This window comes from Ascidiella aspersa, chromosome 9 (genome assembly GCF_963924565.1).
Source record: "Ascidiella aspersa chromosome 9, kaAscAspe10.2, whole genome shotgun sequence".
Classification (NCBI taxonomy): Eukaryota; Metazoa; Chordata; class Ascidiacea; order Phlebobranchia; family Ascidiidae; genus Ascidiella; species Ascidiella aspersa.
In genome coordinates this window covers 3,968,957-3,989,434 of record NC_139455.1, presented here as the reverse complement: position 1 = coordinate 3,989,434, position 20,478 = coordinate 3,968,957, and the positions used below count along the sequence as shown (strand labels likewise).

General features: G+C 36.5%; 1 protein-coding gene across 1 annotated transcript; it reads right to left on the bottom strand.

The window, feature by feature from the left end:
* Positions 1 to 13,257: 13,257 nt before the first annotated feature.
* LOC146131957 (uncharacterized) lies at positions 13,258 to 18,000 on the bottom strand. Its single transcript, XM_083397154.1, has 5 exons — positions 17,871 to 18,000; positions 17,046 to 17,180; positions 16,031 to 16,175; positions 15,248 to 15,354; positions 13,258 to 13,497 (listed from the first exon to the last, which is right to left on the bottom strand). Exons 1-5 carry the CDS (start codon positions 17,985 to 17,987, stop codon positions 13,258 to 13,260), a joined length of 744 nt encoding a protein of 247 aa, XP_083253280.1. The 5' UTR covers positions 17,988 to 18,000.
* Between the last annotated feature and the right edge of the window lie 2,478 nt (positions 18,001 to 20,478).

Below are 20,478 nucleotides of genomic sequence, written 5' to 3'. Positions count from 1 at the left end.
GTGACCTCATACAATCGTCACGCGACAAGTGCAATACCACTTTCGACGATTCCATCGAGAAAACCGTTTGCCTGCATATGTGTCCTAATGACAATTGCAACACCGTTACGGCCGGTTAGTGTTTTACTCCCTTTGGCGTTTGTTACATGTTACATTCTGCGGAAAAACTACATAGTTTTGGGCTTTTCAGCTAAAATTAACGTTTATTTTGGGCAAACAAAAATTGAAGAACCAATTATTTGATTTCATGTGTCAGTTATCCCCTTTCTGTCGCCGAACCACCATTAGGCCTATATTGGCACAAAACTGTCAAATTTATTCTGCTACAGAAGAGTTAGATTACATTACCTGATTTTATCAACAAAAAAAAAACGTAAATCATTTGCCTCATTAAATTCGGTTATAATATGCTTAACTCTTTCAGAAAACAAAAGACCTTAAACCAGTGTTTTTTTATTTATTAAAGTTCAAAATCTACGTGTTTTTTTTATTAATACTCTTTTTCAAATAACTTTAAGGAAAAATTACTTTAGACACGTATTTTGTTTCTGTTAGTAAATGTAAGCTATACCTTTAGATTCAATTAGGACAGGGGTCGGCAACCTTTTTGGCACTGCGGACCGGTTTAAAACTAAAATTTTGTCGCGGACCGGTCTTGAAAAAACAACAAATGTTTAGGAAAGGAAATTTATTACAACTTTCAATGCGAACTTTATGCTTGTTTTGCCGCAAAGAGATGCTCCGATCTAAGAATTATTGAACTTACTGAAACCCGCGAACGGCATCCGGCCAGCCAAACAATTTAGTTTAACCCAGCCCGCGGCTTATTTCAATAAAACTTTTAGGCCTTTACGTTTTTTTCTTAAATTACACTGCTATAACATAACTACCAATTCCTATATTCTACCACCTTCTCAAAATAAGGATATTTAAGTTCGTTTTTCAACAAAATTTTAATCTTACAACCCTGCTACGGACCGGTAACCAACTCCTTGCGGACCGGCGTTTGCCGACCACGGAATTAGGATAAGGCATATTAATGTAATATATAAAGTGTTTTACACCCTGATCTGTTATAAACAGGAAGCTTTAAATTGACCAAAACCAAGTTAAAGCCCACAGTAGCAATTAACACAAATGTACAAGCCAATGTTAGATTCACACAACGAACATTTGATGCTTCCGTTTAATGTTTCAAAGGGGAAAAAAATTAGAAAAATGATTAGCCCTCAAGCTTTCGTCGATAAACACTTTATAGTCCGAAATGTCACGCAAAACTACAATTCTCTCAAAAAGCACAAGCAAGCAAACGCAAAATGCAAAATAGAGGACGCTTGAGCATTTTCTGTGTTCTCAGAGGAGCATCCGTTATTTTTTCAAAGGAAACAGTCCTCCTTATGTATGAACGTATATTCGGCCTAACGCTGCTTGCCTCTTTTTCAAAAGTATAGTTTTAGCTGCACAGCCGTGCCCATAATGTCTCGTTATAAAGTATTTGAATGTCTTATAAATTGTCCAGAAAGCCTTCAAACATGCACGTCCAACTGCTCGGCTTACGACAGCCAGGGATACTGCGATTACTTCACCGGGAATTGCGTCTGCGAAGCTGGGTTTACAGGAGACGATTGCTCTACCGGTAATTATATGTAAATATATATAAGTATATTTTCAATGAATAGGCCTATACGGTTGCTGCCAGCCGTTGTTTCAATTGTAAAAATGCTCTTACCGCAAAATTTTATTAAACGTTTCCACCGTTTAAACACCGGCTATTTTCTTGATGTCAAAATGATTGCAACTATAGATAGGCGAAGCAATATATTATATACACTATATACCAGGCAAACAACAATGAAAAAAAAACGTGGTTCAAAAAGTTTTTACTTTATTATTTGCCTGGTAAAAACGTGGTCCATTAGGGTCTTTTTATTGTTTGTTTTTTATTGCAGTACAGCCCAATATTACTACTGCAAACTTTCGTTTTTTTTTTATATTTGAAATAAGACCTAATCGCTATCTTTCCAGGGTTCAGCGTGCAAAAACTCTCGCTGAATGAACAATGTGCACTTTTGCTTTAACCAATCTTATCTTTCTATTTCAGCAAAAGAGAACACGCCTACATTCAGAAGTTGCGTGCAATGCAACGAGGAAACCTATCCCGACTGCGAAAACTTAAGGGGCGGAAGCCTGTGCGCTAAGAGTAGCGACCAGTTTTGCACTACAAGCTACACGACCCTCTTTGATGCCGGTAGGATCAATATGTTTTATTAGGTTGTAAACGAACAGCCACACTGTTGCTATCTAACTCCACTGAATCGAAACTAGACAAACTAACATTGCATTTCAAAGTCGATATTGTCAGGATTCTTATAGATTTATTGCACATTCAAACAATTCGAGTATATCATCAGTTGCTGATCAAAAAACAAACATGTATAAAACGCCAAAAAGTTAGATAAAATGTAAAATATATAAATAAGACTGCCAATAAAATTGTAAAACCATTTGTTATGTTAATATTTTTGCTTTTTTTGGTTTGCGTGAAAAGTACTACTACTATTTTTGGTTTTCACGAAACGTAGACCTACAATGCCCAGCTGAGTTGCATGTTACGGTTCGATGCTATATTGATCACGGTCTAAATCAGGGGTTCTTAAACTTTTTTGACCGCGGACCCCTAAAATTTTGTTTAACCGAGCGTGGACCACGGTCGGCAAAACAAATCCAAAATGACATTATAAATTGACGTCACAGTACAAATAGACTTTGTAAATCTGCTGATTTTGGTCCAAAAATGTGAAAGTGAAATGGAGTCTAAATAGGATTCAGTGCAAAACCGTTTAATTTTTAATTAGATTGTTTTCTTTAATAAATTAATTACTTCTTAAATGTATACTAATATTTCAATTAGACCTTAGTTCGCGGACCCCCAAGGAGTCCATGGACCCCAGTTTAAGAACCCCTGGTCTAAATACAGTAAAAGTTTATATAGTTAAAAGGGGTCATTAATTGATCAATATGAGACGCCCTGCAGAACAGCATGAAAAAAGTTAAATATATTCATTCATACGAATCTTGGATTTAACGTTTTTTAGAGGACGCGGTGGTTCGAACCAGGATCACTCGCGGTTGCACCGCCACTCTTAACTTCCGAGACGAGTGCTTCTTTTCATCACCAACCGCAGATGCGGACAAGTTCGCAGGTTACAAGGAATACACGTGCATAAGCACCTGCGCTACTGACGACTGCAACATCAACACTCGTAAGTTTCACCGTGGTGGTTTGACAAAACCACCGGTACAAATACAAATAATTTTAAGGATGTAAGTGATGCGGACAAGTTCGCAGGTTACAAGGAGTACACGTGCAGGCTGACCTGGGCGCCTCCGTGAGCAGTCGCCTTTGCTAATGCTAATACATCGGACTAAACAGGTAGTCTTTGGGTTGATATTAACCTTTTGATAGGAATCTGATATAAGGAGTCATAGGGAACTAACAATAGTCCCAATAAACATCTAAGACATCCCCAAACCGCTACACCTTTATGGAATCCAAAACCATTGGCAGCAGGTTTCTGAAAATCACCTTTCAGAAAGCCATAGATTTCTTTGGCAGCTTGATGTTTTGTTTATAAACTTTTTGCTTAATGTTTACTAATTTCAAATGTTTATGACTTTTTTATTAATTTTATTATTACTTTGCGATCAATATGTATTTTATTTGGGAACTGACGATGCCAATATATAGGCCAAACATATATTTCCTTAAAAAAGTGCCTGCTCCGGGTTTTTAAGTTTGATTGTCTGATTACTATTGATTCGCGTGCAATGTTCAGTGTCCAAGATCCAATGTTACGCTTACGACTGTGCAGCTGTCCACTGAATATATTCCCAGTTTTTAGCGGCAAGGTTTTGAGACGGGTGATGCAAACCTTTTTTCGCACAGTGTGCGAAAAAAATGTGCACGCTAAAATGTACAAAAAATGTGCGCACATTTTAAAATAGCTTCTCTTTTTTTCCTAATGTGCGAACATTTTGATCTGCCTTCAAAATGAAACTAAACCATGCAAATGCGACAAAGGGCGATAGCGAACGAACTCTAAATACTGCCTAAATCTGCTTGTGTCAAACGTTTATCTTTATCAAAATTTCTATTCTTTTCAGCGAATGGCTTGCTGGACGGGGGTGAGGTAAAAGCCCTCTACTGCGATGAATGCACTTCGAACATCGACAGCGGACCTTGTGCCACTTCGCCGGCCTCTCTGATGCTTTGTCCTGCCTCCAGCACCCACTGCTACTCGAGAGCTACCTACTACACTTCCGAAAAGAAGGACCTTGGAGAAAACCAAAGTAGACAGCATGCGGTTGTTACTTGTAGATAAAATATGTTTATAAAATAAAATTAAAATTTTATAGAATAAATTGTGTATTCAAGTTCCCATGCAAAGATTTTAACTGTTGGCCATTTTTTTCGGTAGATGTTCTAATGTTTCACAGGCTAGGTTTTTTGCGGTAATAGTTATGTTGTTTTAAAATTGAGTTTTAATGTTAAAGCTATTAAGGCTTCGTTCCGAATCGACATAAATTAACTCAATCTATATTGTACGTATTTTGATTGGATTGACTAATTTCAAAGACTACTGTTCCTTCAATAGTGACATAACGATACACCGTTCGTTACAAATGACTACAAAAACAGTTGTTCTGATTACAAAAAGGTTTCGAACTTAACACTAATACTATTTATTACCTTGTGTGGCTCAGTTGATATAAGGTGACTCTCCCGGTCAAACGTATTACATCATTCTGAAAGCTATACAGTTTACTTTTTACTACTTTGTCATCATTAGCAAATCGGTCGTGTTTTAGGATTCAAGGTTAAACAATGCACATGCCAGCTTAAGGTGTTTATTTCCAACACGTCTGCAAAACGATAGATAAGCTTACATACTTTCTTTTATTAGTATCTAAATAAAATATGAAGTTAAAGACATCCCTATATCTATCGCCTGTAGCCAATGTATGAGGGCAGGGTTTCTTAAACTGGGGTCCAAGAACAACCTTGGGGGGTCGGTGAATGAGTTTTAGGGGGTCCATAAAGGCCGAATAGAAATATTAGTGTATATTTAAAAAGTAATCATTTTCTCAAAGAAAGCAGATTAATTAAAAACAAAACGGTTTCGCACTGAATGTGTTTAGGTTCCATTTTACTTTCACATTTTTTACAACGAATGAAATCAACAAATTTATGAAGTTTATTTGTATTGTGACGTCAATTTATGACGTCATTTAAAAATATGTCTATGGTGGTCCAGGCGAGCCTAAAACAAAAAATTAGGAGTCCGCGGTAAAAAAAGTTTAAGGACCCCTGCATTAGGGCATTGAACATGATTTACATATAAATATACGCTAGTGGAGCAAATCGTTTTCTTTGTGGTATAACTAAAATCTCGGCTGCGGAGCCGGATTCATGACTCCACGGATTGGTTTGATTTGTTGAACTCAGGACTCAAGTGGAATAACGTAAAACTTTCTTTTCAGCTTTGCCCGAATACCGGTTCGGGTCAATTGAACGCGGTTGCGCATCATCAGCTCTTCCCAAACGTTGCACAACCACCTCCCTAGGAGGGACATCTGCTAATAAGGTGGTCTGCGAGGAAAGCTGCCAAAACGATGGATGCAACGTCGGATGGCGTGAGTGACCCAATACATATTGCATACCCTGTTAGGATTCTAGTTACGTTGTTTAAAGCATTAAGCCCAAAAACTTGACATTCGACTGTACCCGATCTGCTTAATCAGTCCTGCCAGTTGTTACGTATCTACATTCAAATAAAATGAAGATAGTCAAGATATAGTGTACGTGGTATATATGTGGTTTGCCAGGAATGTCGATAAACACGAGTATGAGTGAATTGATGTATACTTCTTTTTGGTAAGGCCCGTATCTTATGGAAAAGTTGGCAATATTGGGGTGCTTTTTTACTTTCAAACGGCTCCAAAAAGCAAGCAATTTGTTTAAATCGAAGTTGTAAGTAGGGTTTAGGTTTTAGTTAAATAACTTTAAATAAACATAGTTGAAATTAGTGATGTAGACCTATTTACTAAAGTTAATCACTTGAATCAATTGCACTTAGGTCACCATTTCCAAAGACTTGACTTAATTGAAGTCATTTGGACAAACCGGATTGATTTAATTTACAAATGACTGTACTTGGACTTAAAGTCAATATCTTGTTACTTGATTGGAAACGTCATTAGAGAAATGACTGGTTTACAATTATGGATGAATCTCTTGTACAACAGCACAATATATTTGTTCGTTACAGCAAACCGCCCAAGGTGCAGCGTTTGTAGCAGTTTTTCCAGTTCCTCAAGTGACGGTTACGACGAATGTCTCTTTAATCCTCCAGTTCCTGAGCAATGTACGTTCCCATACCAGCGTTTCTGCATATACGTCGACCAGGGAAAAGAAGACGATCTAACAGGTAACTCAGTTGGTAGCAAATATGTATAGGATATGTGTGGGCTAACCGTTTCCTATGCAAGTTCTGTTCACAACAAGGTGTTAGGTGGATCCTTTACTTAAGCATATTTGTAACTAATTATTGTATACATATAGTACACATTATGCCTCCTAGAAAGGCTTACCGGAATCGGTCGGCCTAATCGGGACTTTGTGCAAGCAAGGCCGGACTTGTAAAACAACTAGCTTGCGGTGAGGTTCGAACCCACGATTTCCGGTCATACCGGGACCCAGATGAGCTATTTACTAAATTTGGATTATTGTTTATTCTCTAAGACATTAAGAAATATTTAATAAATCGTAAAATACGTTCCGTGTTGTGATCTGAGCAATACCTATCTCTAAAGAGCTATACCTAACTCTTCCATATCTGGATATCATAGCAATGTATATTAGACTAATTTGAATAGCCCAGGAAAGCAAACCTATTTTAACCAACAACTACAAAAACCTTTTGCCTTCCATAGGCCAAGTGATTCACGACAGGAACGGTTACTCGCGTTCGATCTTGCGAGGTTGTACTCACTTCACTGTCGGAAACCTTTGCTCAGTGTCCACCATCGACCAGGCCGAGTTTCGCACTTGCAACAAGACGTGTACCACAACTGGGTGTAACCAAGGTACCTGCAGTATTGTAATGACTTATGTCACTTGGGTCTTTATTTATCAAAATTTGTATTTAATTAATGGGCACAGATGTTTTATGAAACAAGTGTTAATTTGAAATTGAACTTTGGAGCACTAATGGTTGGCGGTTGTACTAAGACAGGGATGGCAAACCACTGTCCTCACTTCGTGACCCACTACAGATTTTTAATGACCCACTTGTCTCTTTAGAAATAAGTGTTATCAATCATTTTCACGAAAGGATTAATGTAAAAAAATAGTTCTTCGTTAATAGCACTAGAGTTTAAATCAGGGCTGGCAAATCGGTGGGCCGTGCAAAAGTGTTTTAGGGGTGACGAGTAGGCCCACATTAACTGCACTTCACCAAATGCGTGAAGAAAAGCAGGCATTGTGAAAGAAAAGCAACTGAAAGCATTTTCTGGCGATCCTTCAAAGAAAATTAAGAGTTCGCAGACTAAAAATTCTAGAAATTCTGGTTAAACCAATAAACCATGCCGCAAACCTTTCTGCTGAACTCCTGTATTGTTAACTATTTAGCTTCTTAATATTGGAGGAAACCTGAATTTTTAAATAATCCCAAAACCTTGTTTTACCAAACGAGACAATAACACTTAAAGCGACGCAGCAGCAGAGTTTCGCATAAAATGAGCAAATAATTAAATATATGACCCACTTGTGCATTTCGCAAGGATTAAAGTCGTGTTTGTGATCCGAGCGATGGAAAGGTTTGCCATCCCTGTACTAAGACGTAGTAAAAGAATATCAAAGCCCATACAGAAGTGCTTTGAACGTTTCAAATACCTCTAGTAATTTTCAACATGATGTTAAAAATGATACCTACTTAATTCTGTCTCACAATGAAATTCAATTGTTTTTCTTGTTTGCATCAAATGACTTAGCAGTTGTTTGCCATTGATGAGTGAAGCTACATGATGGATTTTTTTATCATTATAGTTCTATGTTCTCAGCCTGTGCTATGGTGTGTAGGCCTGCTGTAGCGCCTTTTCGAATACAATCATAAACTTTAAAAACAACTAAGTAAATATATTATACATTAAAACATAGAGAAGTGTTCGAAGAATTATACGGGATTTCCATTGAACAGTAACCTATAGCGGCGTATCATTGTTTTAACTTGCTTTGACTTAGTCTAGTCTAGAGTAAACTATAGTTTAAGTATATGTTAGAAACCTTTTGTGTTTTATCGGGTAAAAACATTCTGCAAAACTCGATTTTAATTTTGTTTTAAAAAAGAGAAAAATAGTTTTTTAAGACTATGTTAGCACTGCGATTCTGTTTTATACGGGAATTCAATCCTAGAAACTTGTAACTAATGCCATGATGGACATAACGCTTTTACAAAAGCCAGGTGTAAGTTATTATCCACTGAACCTTTATGCGAACTACAACTTTTTTTAATTATTTTTTAAGACCTGTGTACACGGGTTTTTATATCGTTTCTCGTACTTTCCCAACCGGCGAATTGTAGCAAATTGCGAACAAGGAGAATTGGTGACGCCCCCAATGTAACCTTTCCGTAAGCCACTAATAAAGTCGACTCTTGTAATTTTGCCCGCCCCAAAAACGCGAAACAGTTAGCGGTCGGGTTTGTCCTGAGGTCGACTATCTTGCACAAACAATAAAACTCGTGCCACGATGCTTTGCGTGTTCGTCGGGTGAGCAAATAACCTTGCGGCAACTGTACAACGCAGGGTTGCCAGTTTGGATTTTTTAAAGCCAAATTTGAAAATTTAGGCTTTTTTTGAACCTCTTGGGATTTTTTATTTTCCAAAAACAATCCAAATGAAATTTGGCTATTTTAGGCTTTTTTTTGTTTCATTCCAAAATTTCATAAATTTTAAGGTAAGAAGAGATCAAACTATCACAAAAAGAGAAAAATTGCCCAAAAAATACCAATAAAATTTTACAAAAAGCGACAAAAAAAAATTAAGAAAAATTGCCACAAAAAGAGAAATTCAATGTACAAGCATGATCATTTATTGTATTTTTATTAATTTAAGGAAAAACATAGGCTTGTTAGAGTTTGTAGTAGATTTGGCTTTTTTGTTTTTTTTTAGGTGAGTTTGGCTTTTTTTATTTTTTCCATCTGACAACCCTGGTACAACGCGGTGAAGCACTCATGGCTAATTTTCAAGTGTTTGAGCGGTCGTTTCTCCTTACCCACCACTTCAAAACCATACAGAAATAAAACTCCTGTGTTTTTATTGCCCCGGCAAAACGCTATGTTTGATTACTGGCGAAATTAAATTGATATGTTTTGGGCAAATATGTTTTGCCGGTAGTTTATGAGGATATGCCGTGAAGCAATAACCTCCTACTATAGAAAAGTATGCCACTGTTTTAAGAATTACGTTATTGGAATGTGATTTATGGCGACGACCCGCTCACTTCGCAAACACGTGCACTTAGTTTCGCTCGTCAATATTTGGACTCTTTCGTTCGTAAGCACCATGCTTTCCCAGTGGTGCTTTGTAAAAACTTTTTTATGAAGTCACAAAAAGTTCCATCAGCGTATTTTATAGACCTGGAATTTTAAACGTTCATCCTCAGCCTTAATTTGAGGCTACGGAGCTGTCATATCTTGCTTTAATTTTTATCCAGATAAAACTGAAATTGGCGGTTTTCATTGCCTTGGTAGGCCTCTGTAGAGAGATATATTTCTATTATTAATAAACAAATGCTCCTTTGCTAATAGTAATACGCCATTTTGAAAGGATTGGACCGCAATACTTTTAGACCAAAATATCGGCTATCAGTATCGAAATAAAATGTCAAGTATCGGACCTCCCTATAGTTATAAGTATAACTAATTTGTGAGTATTTCGGTTATATTGTTAAAAAAAAAAATTTGAAGTCAAATGTTTGGCATTTTTTACTTCTGTGAAAGTAAAGGCAATCAACAGTCCACATGCATAAAACAACACGTCACGCTATAGCAGGGGTGTTCAACATGAGGCACGCGTGAAAACATACAGCCAATTGTCAAAAAAGCTAAATTTGTTATACAGCCAATTGCCATTGTTTATTCAAACTACAAAACAATCCCAGCAATTACGACAACAAACAATTACTTCTGATATTATAGCATTATATTGTTTTATTTTTTGTATAAAAAGCGCTTTTAATATTAGAAAAAAAATAGTTGCTAAACTTTGGCACGGGAAGAAGTTATAAGATAGAAATTGACACGTCGGCATGTTTGAGTTGGGCACCGCTGCGCTATAGTCTCTGGAATCCAGCAAAGATACACTCCGCCAGTTTGCTAAACGGTCGTTTAATTGTTTTTCGGCGCCGCGGTGAGACATTAACAGTGGAAATAACCTCTTCACGAGACAGAAATCTTTACAATTTGTTTTCGAAGTCGGTGAAATTTTATCGGCGGCTCGTTGAGCAAACTCAAGTTGAACGCGGTGTTTGAGTTAAAGTTGGGAGGACGACCCGTCTCACCACGCTTAAGCTGGTTTCAAATTAACTAAAAGCGAACTGGAGACAGTGCTTTTCAAACTGGGGTACATAAAGTTCTAGGGACACGAAACGTCGGACTGGTTATTAAACTATTGAGCATATATTTTTACCTAAATTTAATAATAAATTATTTAACAGCAGACAATATGTATAGTTTCTACGAGTGTTCTATACGATTTTTTTGATTTTTTTACTTTAAGATTCATGAGTCCGGGTTATTTCCTGAAAGCGAAGGGGTCGATCAGGCGAAAAAAATCGACAACTTCTATGCTGAAATATTTTCACCTTAAAGACCCTGACGGTTGAGCTGCTTTCATGCCACCCGTAGGAACCGGTTGTTCTTTGTTTGTTCGTTGAGTTACGGGAAATTCCATCTGCGCAGCTATTTCTAGTTTGTGTGCGAACCAAGCAGATGCTTTGACGAGCGGCGTTCAGCCTGGGCGTTTTTGGCTCAGCGGTGCTTGAAAGACTTTAACTGACTTGGGTGGGCGGGGCATTTTATGGGACTGCCATTAATCCTTCGTTTGTTCTCCGCTGCCACGTGGACCTTTATGTTCACAGTTGTTTGATTTAACGTCGTTGGCCAGAATTGGAGAGTCTGAATATTCGTGCCTTCATCTTTTCCCAATCTGTTTATTTCTACGCCTGTGTATCCCTGTTGGTGTGTGTGTGAGTGTGTGAATGTTTGTGTTATTGTGTGTGTGTATGTGTGTGTGTGCGTGCGTATGTGTGTTTCTGTTTGTGTGTTTATGTATGTATTTGTTCGTGTTTTGTGTGTGTGTGTGTGTGTATGTGTGTGTGTGTTTTGTAAGCGCTTTCTCGTCGATATTCATCGATAATTTTTATTTCTTTAGGAATGTCAAATAATTTTAAAGCACGTATCCGTCAAATATAGTTCTACGTTTCCTTCAACGATTTCAAATTTTCGCCGTTTTATTTTTCCGACAAACGTACACGGCGAGTTGTGTCAAGGAGTTTGTTTGTTCGAGTCACGAGTCGAAATATAGAACCTCGAATGTCAACGTATTTTTTTAAAGTACTCGAACACTCTAGGCGGTTTATTGTATTCAAAACAAAAGAAACAGAAATACTTAGTGAAAAAAATACTCTTGGAGACTTACGTTTGGGGCAAGAAAGTTTATTAATTCCAGGGGCGCTTCGCAGAAGTGTTGTAACTTCAAGGTAATACGAAATCGAAAAAAAATTGATAAAGTCCAAAACGAAATCAGTCCCTTTTAAAAAGTGCGTTTAAAAGTACATTGCCGCCTTTCAAACTAAAATTGTTGCCTTATCGGAAGACAACAAATCACGGTCCGCGGGCCGGCCCTCAGGTATACTAAAATGTGTAAGTGTGCTGATTTATATAAGATAAAGTACAGTTGAAATGTTGTAAAACCAACTTTTATTAAAATTTTAAAGTATATGAGTATTTATAAAGCTCAGTACAAGTTTTATTGCATAGTTATTTATATTTCCTTAGGTTAACGATTACAGAGTTAAACAGTTCGACAACAAATTTACACCCTGCCCGCGATCGTAAATCCTAACATTTATCTGGCCCGCAATGGTTAGGCATTACTGTTATCCTTCCATTTATTTAAAAAAAGTTGGTGACTTCTGCCTTATATTAACAACAGGTAACCGAGTAATTGAACTCGTATCAGAAAACAGTGGGTTTTAATAGGTTTTTTAACCGGAACGTAAAAATAAAACACTTTTTATACTCTAGCGCTCCTTGTGGGAGTTGTGGCTTCATATAGCAAAGCACAATTAGCCTAAAAGACCGTGTTGCATAAGCTTATTGGTCCTTATCCGAATTTCTATTTACACTTTGCTCATTCGCTTAAAGACAAACACAAACGTATTTGTCTTGGAGTTGATAATGTCATTCGGGCGGCGAGTTTTTATTCTGCCATACGGAATTTGAGAAATGTGCTAATATGGTACACAGTTAACCAACACAGTACCAATTCATAGTGCTCAATAGTGTCCGATATTGTTTCATTGAAGCGGATACCCGATATTAATATCGGTAATCGTCCTGTTCTAAAGGTTTTATCGGGACGCTTCCTAAACCCAATTAATTATGCAATTTAGTCATAAATTTGTTTTAACCAAAATGTGCCGGGCGTCTCACAAGTTACAACACCATCGAAAATGATAATTTGAACAACTTAAACGATATAAAGGCATTGTTTTGCTTTGCGCAAATAGATCCTAAAACTTTAACTAACCAACGAGTTATGTAATCTAAAGATTGCTTCTGCGTGACGTCACGTTTTGACGTGAGTTTGTGACGTCACGTTATAACGTAAGCTTGTGACGTCATCTATGGAAAATTATTTCATACCCCCCAAACAAAAATCCCAGATCCGCACCTGATTCTAAGTTAGGTGATGTAAAAACGGTTTTATTGGCTCGTGTGAAATCAAAGGTAAATTGACTGGCCTTCCCTACCTTTTGTATGCTATTGGGTTTATCACATTGCCTTAATTGTTAAACCCGAACAAAAATATATCTGTTGCTTTAACTTACGTTTAATTTTGGCAATAAATTGGGCGCGTTGTAGGAAATAGATTTAAAAGCACTGTTACAGAGGCACAGAATAGAAATATTATTTACAGAATAACGTAACATATGAGAAGTGCAAGTAAAAGTAACAGCACGGAGACGGTAAGACAGGCTTCCCGCTTCATTCGCTGCATCGTCGGATCCGACTTTAGTCGTTCTTCGAACAGATTCCCTCTCACGTTCTGGTGGGGAAATGGAACTTGGGGCACTTCGACCCCCAAAAACTCGCACAAGGGCCCCCAGCCTTCATTTACGCTGTACACCATCAACTTGTCTTTGGGAGCGCTCTAAAGAGCAAATTATACTCACAGCGCGATGTGTATTACCTAAAAAATTTTCAGGAAATACAGGCTCAAAAACTTCTCTAAAGTATTTAATGCAAGATTGTTTAGATCAGGGATGTCCAACATTTTATTATAGTGGGCCGCATTGACACTTGAAATAATTTAATGGGCCGCAGAACCTATTAAGTTTCAATATTAAGTATTGCTCTTTAGAGTTATAACGGGCCTTTAGAATTATATATATATTTTTTGCTCATCCTATATATACTATTAGTGCGCCCCTAAAAGCTGACTGGTACATTTTAGTTAGGCTAATATTGAACGTTTAAAATACTACTTGGAAGTGAAAATGACTAGCGGGCCGCACAAAAATTGGCCTGCGGGCCGCAGGGTTGGACATCCCTGGTTTAGATAATGAGCACAAAACCGGTCACAAAACAACGTGCAAACAACAAGTTTTTAAATCCTATTCAAACTAAACAAAATTGATTAAATAAAATACGACAGTATAGTGTGAATTTTAGCATAATTGGTACTGACTTGCCATCACCCTTCACCCGAAAAGTCAAGTTATACCAAAGAATGCATATAACTGTATATCGTTTCTTTAAAATTGAATAAAATATATAATATAACAGTGTGTAATCACTCGTATTTAGGCGAGTTCTGGAAAAATAATTACAAGACGAAAACAAGGATGCAAAAATATCAACCTAACAATCGTTCAAAGATTGTTCATGGTATAATTAATATGTTTTCGATGCCATGTTCGCCTATTTTCTCTTTTGCTACGACAGGCAAACTCAAGTAGGCCTGTCACGCCAAAATTGATCCGGCCAAAATCAGTCCGGCCGGATCGATTTTGGTCGTAATCAAGCGCCAAAACTGATCCGGTCGGATCGATTTTGGCGTTGGAACAGCCGCTAACACAGGTCTGACTAGGGTTAAGGGTTAGGCCGGACCAGCTTCGGCCTAGCCGGACCTGTTTTAGCGGCTGTTCCAACGCCAAAATTGATCCGACCGGATCAGTTTTGGCCCCGGACCAAATTTCACGTTACAGGCCTGCTATGATTTTATTTTCGCTTGCTACTGAAGCCGTAACGAGTTTAAAACAAAATTACCAATGTATATAACAAACGCAAAAATAAATTTCTACACTCAGAAGTACTACTTTTTAAATAATTTTTTGACAAGCATTCGTAATATATGAGTATCAAAGAGTCACAGTGCGATCTTCTTGACGATTTATACTATCAATATTACGATGATGATTATTGACATCACAACAGGGGAAACATACGAACTTGGTACAGTTCTCTTGATTGCAGTGTTATTTTTCAACTATTTAATAAGTGTCGTAATGACTTAAGTCAATGAATTGGCCTAAGTAACTGTTTTTCAGTAAATCGACTTAACTTAAATATAGTTAATTCATGTAATTTGATTTGTCAAATATTTCTGTAAATGTATCGGTAACGATTTTAGTAATTAACATAATTTAAATCACATTTGTTAAGCGAAAGACTTTAGTTACTGGACTTGACCTGCGGTGGTAATGACTTGACTGAGACTTAGTTGTTTTGCAAGACTGGCGTGTCCTTCAGTAAAATGGACTTGTTTACAACGTTGTATTAAACCATGTTTACGTCGTTATGATTAATAGCCGCAAATGCCTACTTGCATCGTATCAAATAATTTTTTTTCTGACTTGGTGTTTTACATTGTTAAACCTGTCCACCTTATGTAAACTTACCATTAACACGTGGGCGTTTTGTCTTCTGAAGTTGTGAAGGTGAATATTTCCGCGAGGTCGCCAACTTGTAAAAGGAAGCGTTGGACCGCAACCGTAAACCAATGCAACTGTGTAAAACAAAATATCATATTAATAAATTGACCAAAACAAACTTCTGTTTTTTTGCGATCCTAACGTTACCTTACTCTTTTTCTTTTTATAAGTGTTTCCGAACTACCTATGCTTATGAACCCATTGCCTTGGCCTTTGGGCATCAATAAAAAGCAATTAAAAAGTAATAAAGTGGCCGAAAAAGCATGTTGAAAAAGTTGTAATGCTGTACATATAATACTGTATGCTTGGTAATCTAGATCCTTGATTTTAAAAATGACACCGTTAGTAAGAATCACTGCGCCTTGAACAAGAAAAGTGGTTCTCAAACTTTGGTGAGGTGGAGTAATTAATCTTCCGTGAGCTCTAAACAATTTGTGACCCCCTGCTCGAATCTCATTGTGCGTCACAAAACGTCATAATGGAAGTCAGTGTAGCCATAATGAACAGCACAAATTTAACCTCAGCTGACAAAAACTTCAAAATATTATATGCTCCTGACCCCTAAAGCCCAAAGACCACAGTTAATAAACCCTGCTTTAAATATGACCTTATTTTTAACTTGGTCTGTACTGGTACTATATACTAAAGAGTAAAATTGATTTATGTCGTTATACTAATTTACCTATATTTAAACTGTAAACTCGGTGGTCAGCGTCAACTTTTTTGTGAAACACAAGTGTTGCAACTTACAATACATTTTAAGAAAGTAGAAGAATCGCCAGCCGGTCGGCGAGAGGACCATGAGAGATATCAGGTACTTGTCGGTTTCCACCTTTTTATATTGGTTGGCAATACTCCTAACCCAGGATTCGTCATCTCTTGTCGTAAGAAGTATCTAAAAGCATATACAAAATAAAAATTATTATTTTTTGTTAGATGTCTGTGTTGTTGTGTGTTTGTTTTATGACTAGCAAAACTTTTGAATGGCATTAAAGTCATTACACCAGTGGTTCTCAACCGGGGTGCGGCGGCGCCCTGGTGTGCCATTTCTAATGCTCAAGGGTGCTGATAGGTATTTGAGGATTTTTAAGAATCAGATTTTTGCTCAATTTGTAAGCATCTTGATACAACTATTTGTGTCGCGATTAGAGACCATTATATCAAATGACATTTTCCTATATGTTTTAAGTTTATTGTGTTGTTCCAGTAAGATTTATAGTAACATTTTAGTAAAATACTCAACAAAAATTCCAGGCGGGATGCGATAAAAAGGTTAAAATAAGCCATAAAAGGTTAAAAATCACTGCATTACACCTTCAACAGGCCCGGATCCAATTTTTTTGTTTGGGGGGGAAAATAATTTTTTTAAGCGTGACGTCACAAGTTACGTCAAAACAGGACTGTACAAAATTACACCTTAACACGACGTAATGAAGAAGTAACTTTCAGAAAACCACAAAATTACCGTATATTTTTTTAGTTTAAGATTGCGTAGGTGTGACTTGTAATATAAAAGCTACATTAAAGAAATGTTATCGATTCGCGCAAAGCGAATAAATGCCTTTTCATTGTTTCAAATGCCAAAACTTGAATTTTCTAGGCTGAATGCCTTTGGGATGTAACCACTTTACAAAATAGGCCTAGACATATTATATGGGGAGCACAATTCAGATAAAATTTGGCATTTACGTAGTTAAAATATCGTTCAACTTTTGAGGGGAACACGTACCCCCTTCCCCCACCTGGAACCGTCCCTGGCATTTACCTTGGCTTCAGGATAGGCCTGGTGAAGTTGTTCCCAAAAGTAGTATCCCGGCATATCTGTAACAACGTCCACTCCTTCATAAGACTTTCTGATATCTTCAATGCCCGCTTTGTCGTCTAAAAAGTCGTACCAGACCTAAGAAATTGTTTAGACTAATACTCATTGCCTTGAAATCTTGGAAAAACGTTACCATAGATCAGGGGTTCGTAAACTGGGGTTCATGGAACCATTTGGGGTGCGTGAACTAGTGTTAGGGGTCTATTAAGGCCCAATTCAAATTTTAGTCTACTTGAAAAGTAATCATTTCTTAAAGAGAAGAGTTTAATTGAAAAAAATAAAGCTTTATTGTATATTTAGACTCCGTTTAACTTTTACATTTTTGGGACCGGAAGCAGCAGATTTCTAAAGTCTGTTTGTATTGTGACGTCATCAGTAAATTCCTTGCCTACCTTGGTCCACGCAAAGTAAAAACAAATTCTAGGGGTCCGCGGTAATTAAGAAACCCTGCCATAGATTGTATATAGTTAGCAGAGCTTTGGTTATTGCCAACCGTTAAATCGCCGATATGAAATGCAGCCTATGACTCGTAACCTATTTTAGCAAATCACAACTCCATTGATGCTTGATGAATTGCTTTATTATAACTCAAAACGTATAAAACCTGTCATTCAAATTAGACAGTACAGTCATTGGCTTTGTTTTTCACATGATCAATATATCAAAAATTAATCTTCAAGTCTAGACTGTACTTTTTAGCGACTAACCAATTGTATGACTGTAGGCCTACCAGTTTTTTGTACCCGAATCTCAACCTTTCAAGCAAACCTGTCTGTGATGCATAAAGTTTTCCATGGTGTCGTGCACCTCGTAACCAAGAACCCGCATTGCTTTGGCGATCGACTTTGTTCCAGTCTTGGACATTCCAGCCACAATCAACTTCATAATCAAACGTGAATGAATGATCTAACTGCCGTGCACTTTTGTTAGATACGAGTAGAAACTAAACTGGAGCAAGCGCAGCAATTCATAAAAGATTTACAGCCACTCATGCGTAGCCTACAGGGATTTAGCAATTGTGGGGAACTATATTTTTGGGGAGTTTTACACCACCCAAAAACTGTATAATATTCTTAATTTCGACATGCAAAATGATCGCAAAATGAGCACAAAAAACATACCAGAAGGGGCGTAGTGTGTGCCATTTTGTTTTTTTAAGAATTCGACAAAAAAGTGTTTAGAATTAAGTCAAACGCTGTTGCTACGAAGAGTCGTTCGAGATTATTTTTGGTAAACAAAAAAAATTCAAAAAAAATTTAATAAAAAATGTGCTTTTTGACTTTTTTCGTGCTACTATTAAAATTGTTAAATTTTGACTTTTTCGTATTACTTCAACCCCCTTTGCGATGATTTTCCATGCCCTGTGTTTGCCGTCAATAAACTCAAGGTAAGTTCACCGTGTTTACCACACACATAGTTAGTTAATGTGTAGGATATCTGCCTTTAATCGGTTGGCTGCACACGGTAAAAGCATTCGCTTTAACACATAACTCCACTGTCACTTTGTTGCGGTTTTTTTTTTTTAACACATAACTTCACTGTGTTTTTTTAGTACTAACTCAAAAAAGTATAAAACCGAGAAAACTCAAATTTGATTTTAAATAATGACATCATTTTTGTGTTTTTTTTATTAGTTGATTACAATCTGTAATATGTTTATTTTTTGATACGAGGTCAATTAAAATCAATGATGTTCTTCTTAGGGGTAACGATGTTAAAAAGGTTAGCAACCACTGGTAAATAAAGACTTATAAAATAGCAATAACTAAATCGAACAATTTTCCCTAAACGTTTATTAATTTTTGGTTATTCAAGTTGATAAAATATAACAAGAGTAAGTTTGTGGAAAGATCATAAGCCACCTTTGTATAGTTTTTATTTATTTAAAATATTGTTCAATTTGTTTTTTTTGTAACCAATTGCTTAAATACAATCTTTGGCCCTTTTAGGGTAATCGTAACCTAAAAGTTAGAATGCCCAAGCCTAACTTTCAACAAAAAAAACATTACCATCTAAAACATTTGTACACAGCCCCAATTTTGACTAAATTTTAGATAGTTAGCATAAAAATTAAAATAAATACAGAAAAAAAAGACTTCAAAAAGTGTTCAAAGTAGCCCCCCTTGACGGATACTCTTATGTATTGCAACTAACCAGTCTCTAATTTTAGCTCGGTGCTTCTCCAACAAGGCTATTCGCCAAATTTACAGTGTCCTTCCTTTTTGTAGCTGTTTTTATCAACACCCCAACTTCAAAATAGGCTAGCGCTTATGAATATCGATTTTTTCGAACAGAATCAACCCAGTTGTTTCCGATTAATAGAAAAACAGACCAATAGCTAACTTGTCTGCTAAATGTTTGCCAAACATGCTTGTTATCTGATTGATCCACATAGCACAAACATGAAAACAAGAATAGTTTTACCATTAAAAATTTCCAAGTGTTATTTTCCAACATGAATATGTTTCGATTACACAAAATTCTAATCACCATAATTTTACACTTAAATTTTGGTATTATTACTGTAAAATATAAAAAAAAACAGTCTCATTGCCAATATATCAGAACTACCCTGGCCTGGTCTTTGTATCCAACGAATTATTTAAACATCGTTTTATATGTGCATATTAGTAGGAAATCATTATTATATATCCATTAGGCCTTATCTGTAGCTTTGAATGCGGATCGTTCATTTTTTTGATATCTTTTATGTTTTTACAAATCATTATAATTTTCAAAATTTATTTTATTGTGTCAGGCCAGTGTTGTAAACAAGTCATTTTAAAATGACTTAAGTCCCAGTCAAGTTATTTGTAAAATAACTTAAGTCCAAGTCAAGTCTTTTTGAATAAATAACAAGTCCCAGTCCAAGTCATCAGTTGCGCAAGTCAAGTCCCAGTCAAGTCATAATTAGAGCAAGTCAACTTGAAGTCATGTCCCATAAAAATAAAACGTTAAACTTTATTAGAATTTTTAAACTCGCATGAATATGAACAATAACTGAACTAAAAATAAGGAAAACGGAACATAAAGCAAGTAATTTGTTTTTCGTGCAAAAATTTGGACAAATAGCTCAATTTTATAAAACAAATACTTAAATAAATGCTTTATTTCAACCCAAGTCATTTGTTCAAACTAAAGTCAAGTCATTTGTCCGAAAGACTTAAGTCAAGTCAAGTCATTTAAAAACAGTGACTTAAGTGCACTTAAGTCAAGTCATTGACTTAAGTCATTACAACACTGAGTCAAGCTATATTAAATACCACTTTCAATAAAATCTATATTATTGCGCCTTGAAATGTATAGCTATACGTGGACGGATTTACAAAAAGGCCTCACAACCAAAGTTGTTACGCTTAATCTGGTAATTCAGGTG

Coding starts and splice junctions, on each gene's coding strand:
- LOC146131957 (XM_083397154.1), bottom strand. CDS start 17,987: ATGAAGTTGATTGTGGCTGGAATGTCCAAGACTGGAACAAAGTCGATC. Junction 16,176..17,045: donor AGGCCTATCCTGAAGCCAAG/GTAAATGCCAGG, acceptor ATATGCTTTTAG/ATACTTCTTACGACAAGAGA. Junction 13,498..15,247: donor AAAACGCCCACGTGTTAATG/GTAAGTTTACAT, acceptor TTTGCTCTTTAG/AGCGCTCCCAAAGACAAGTT.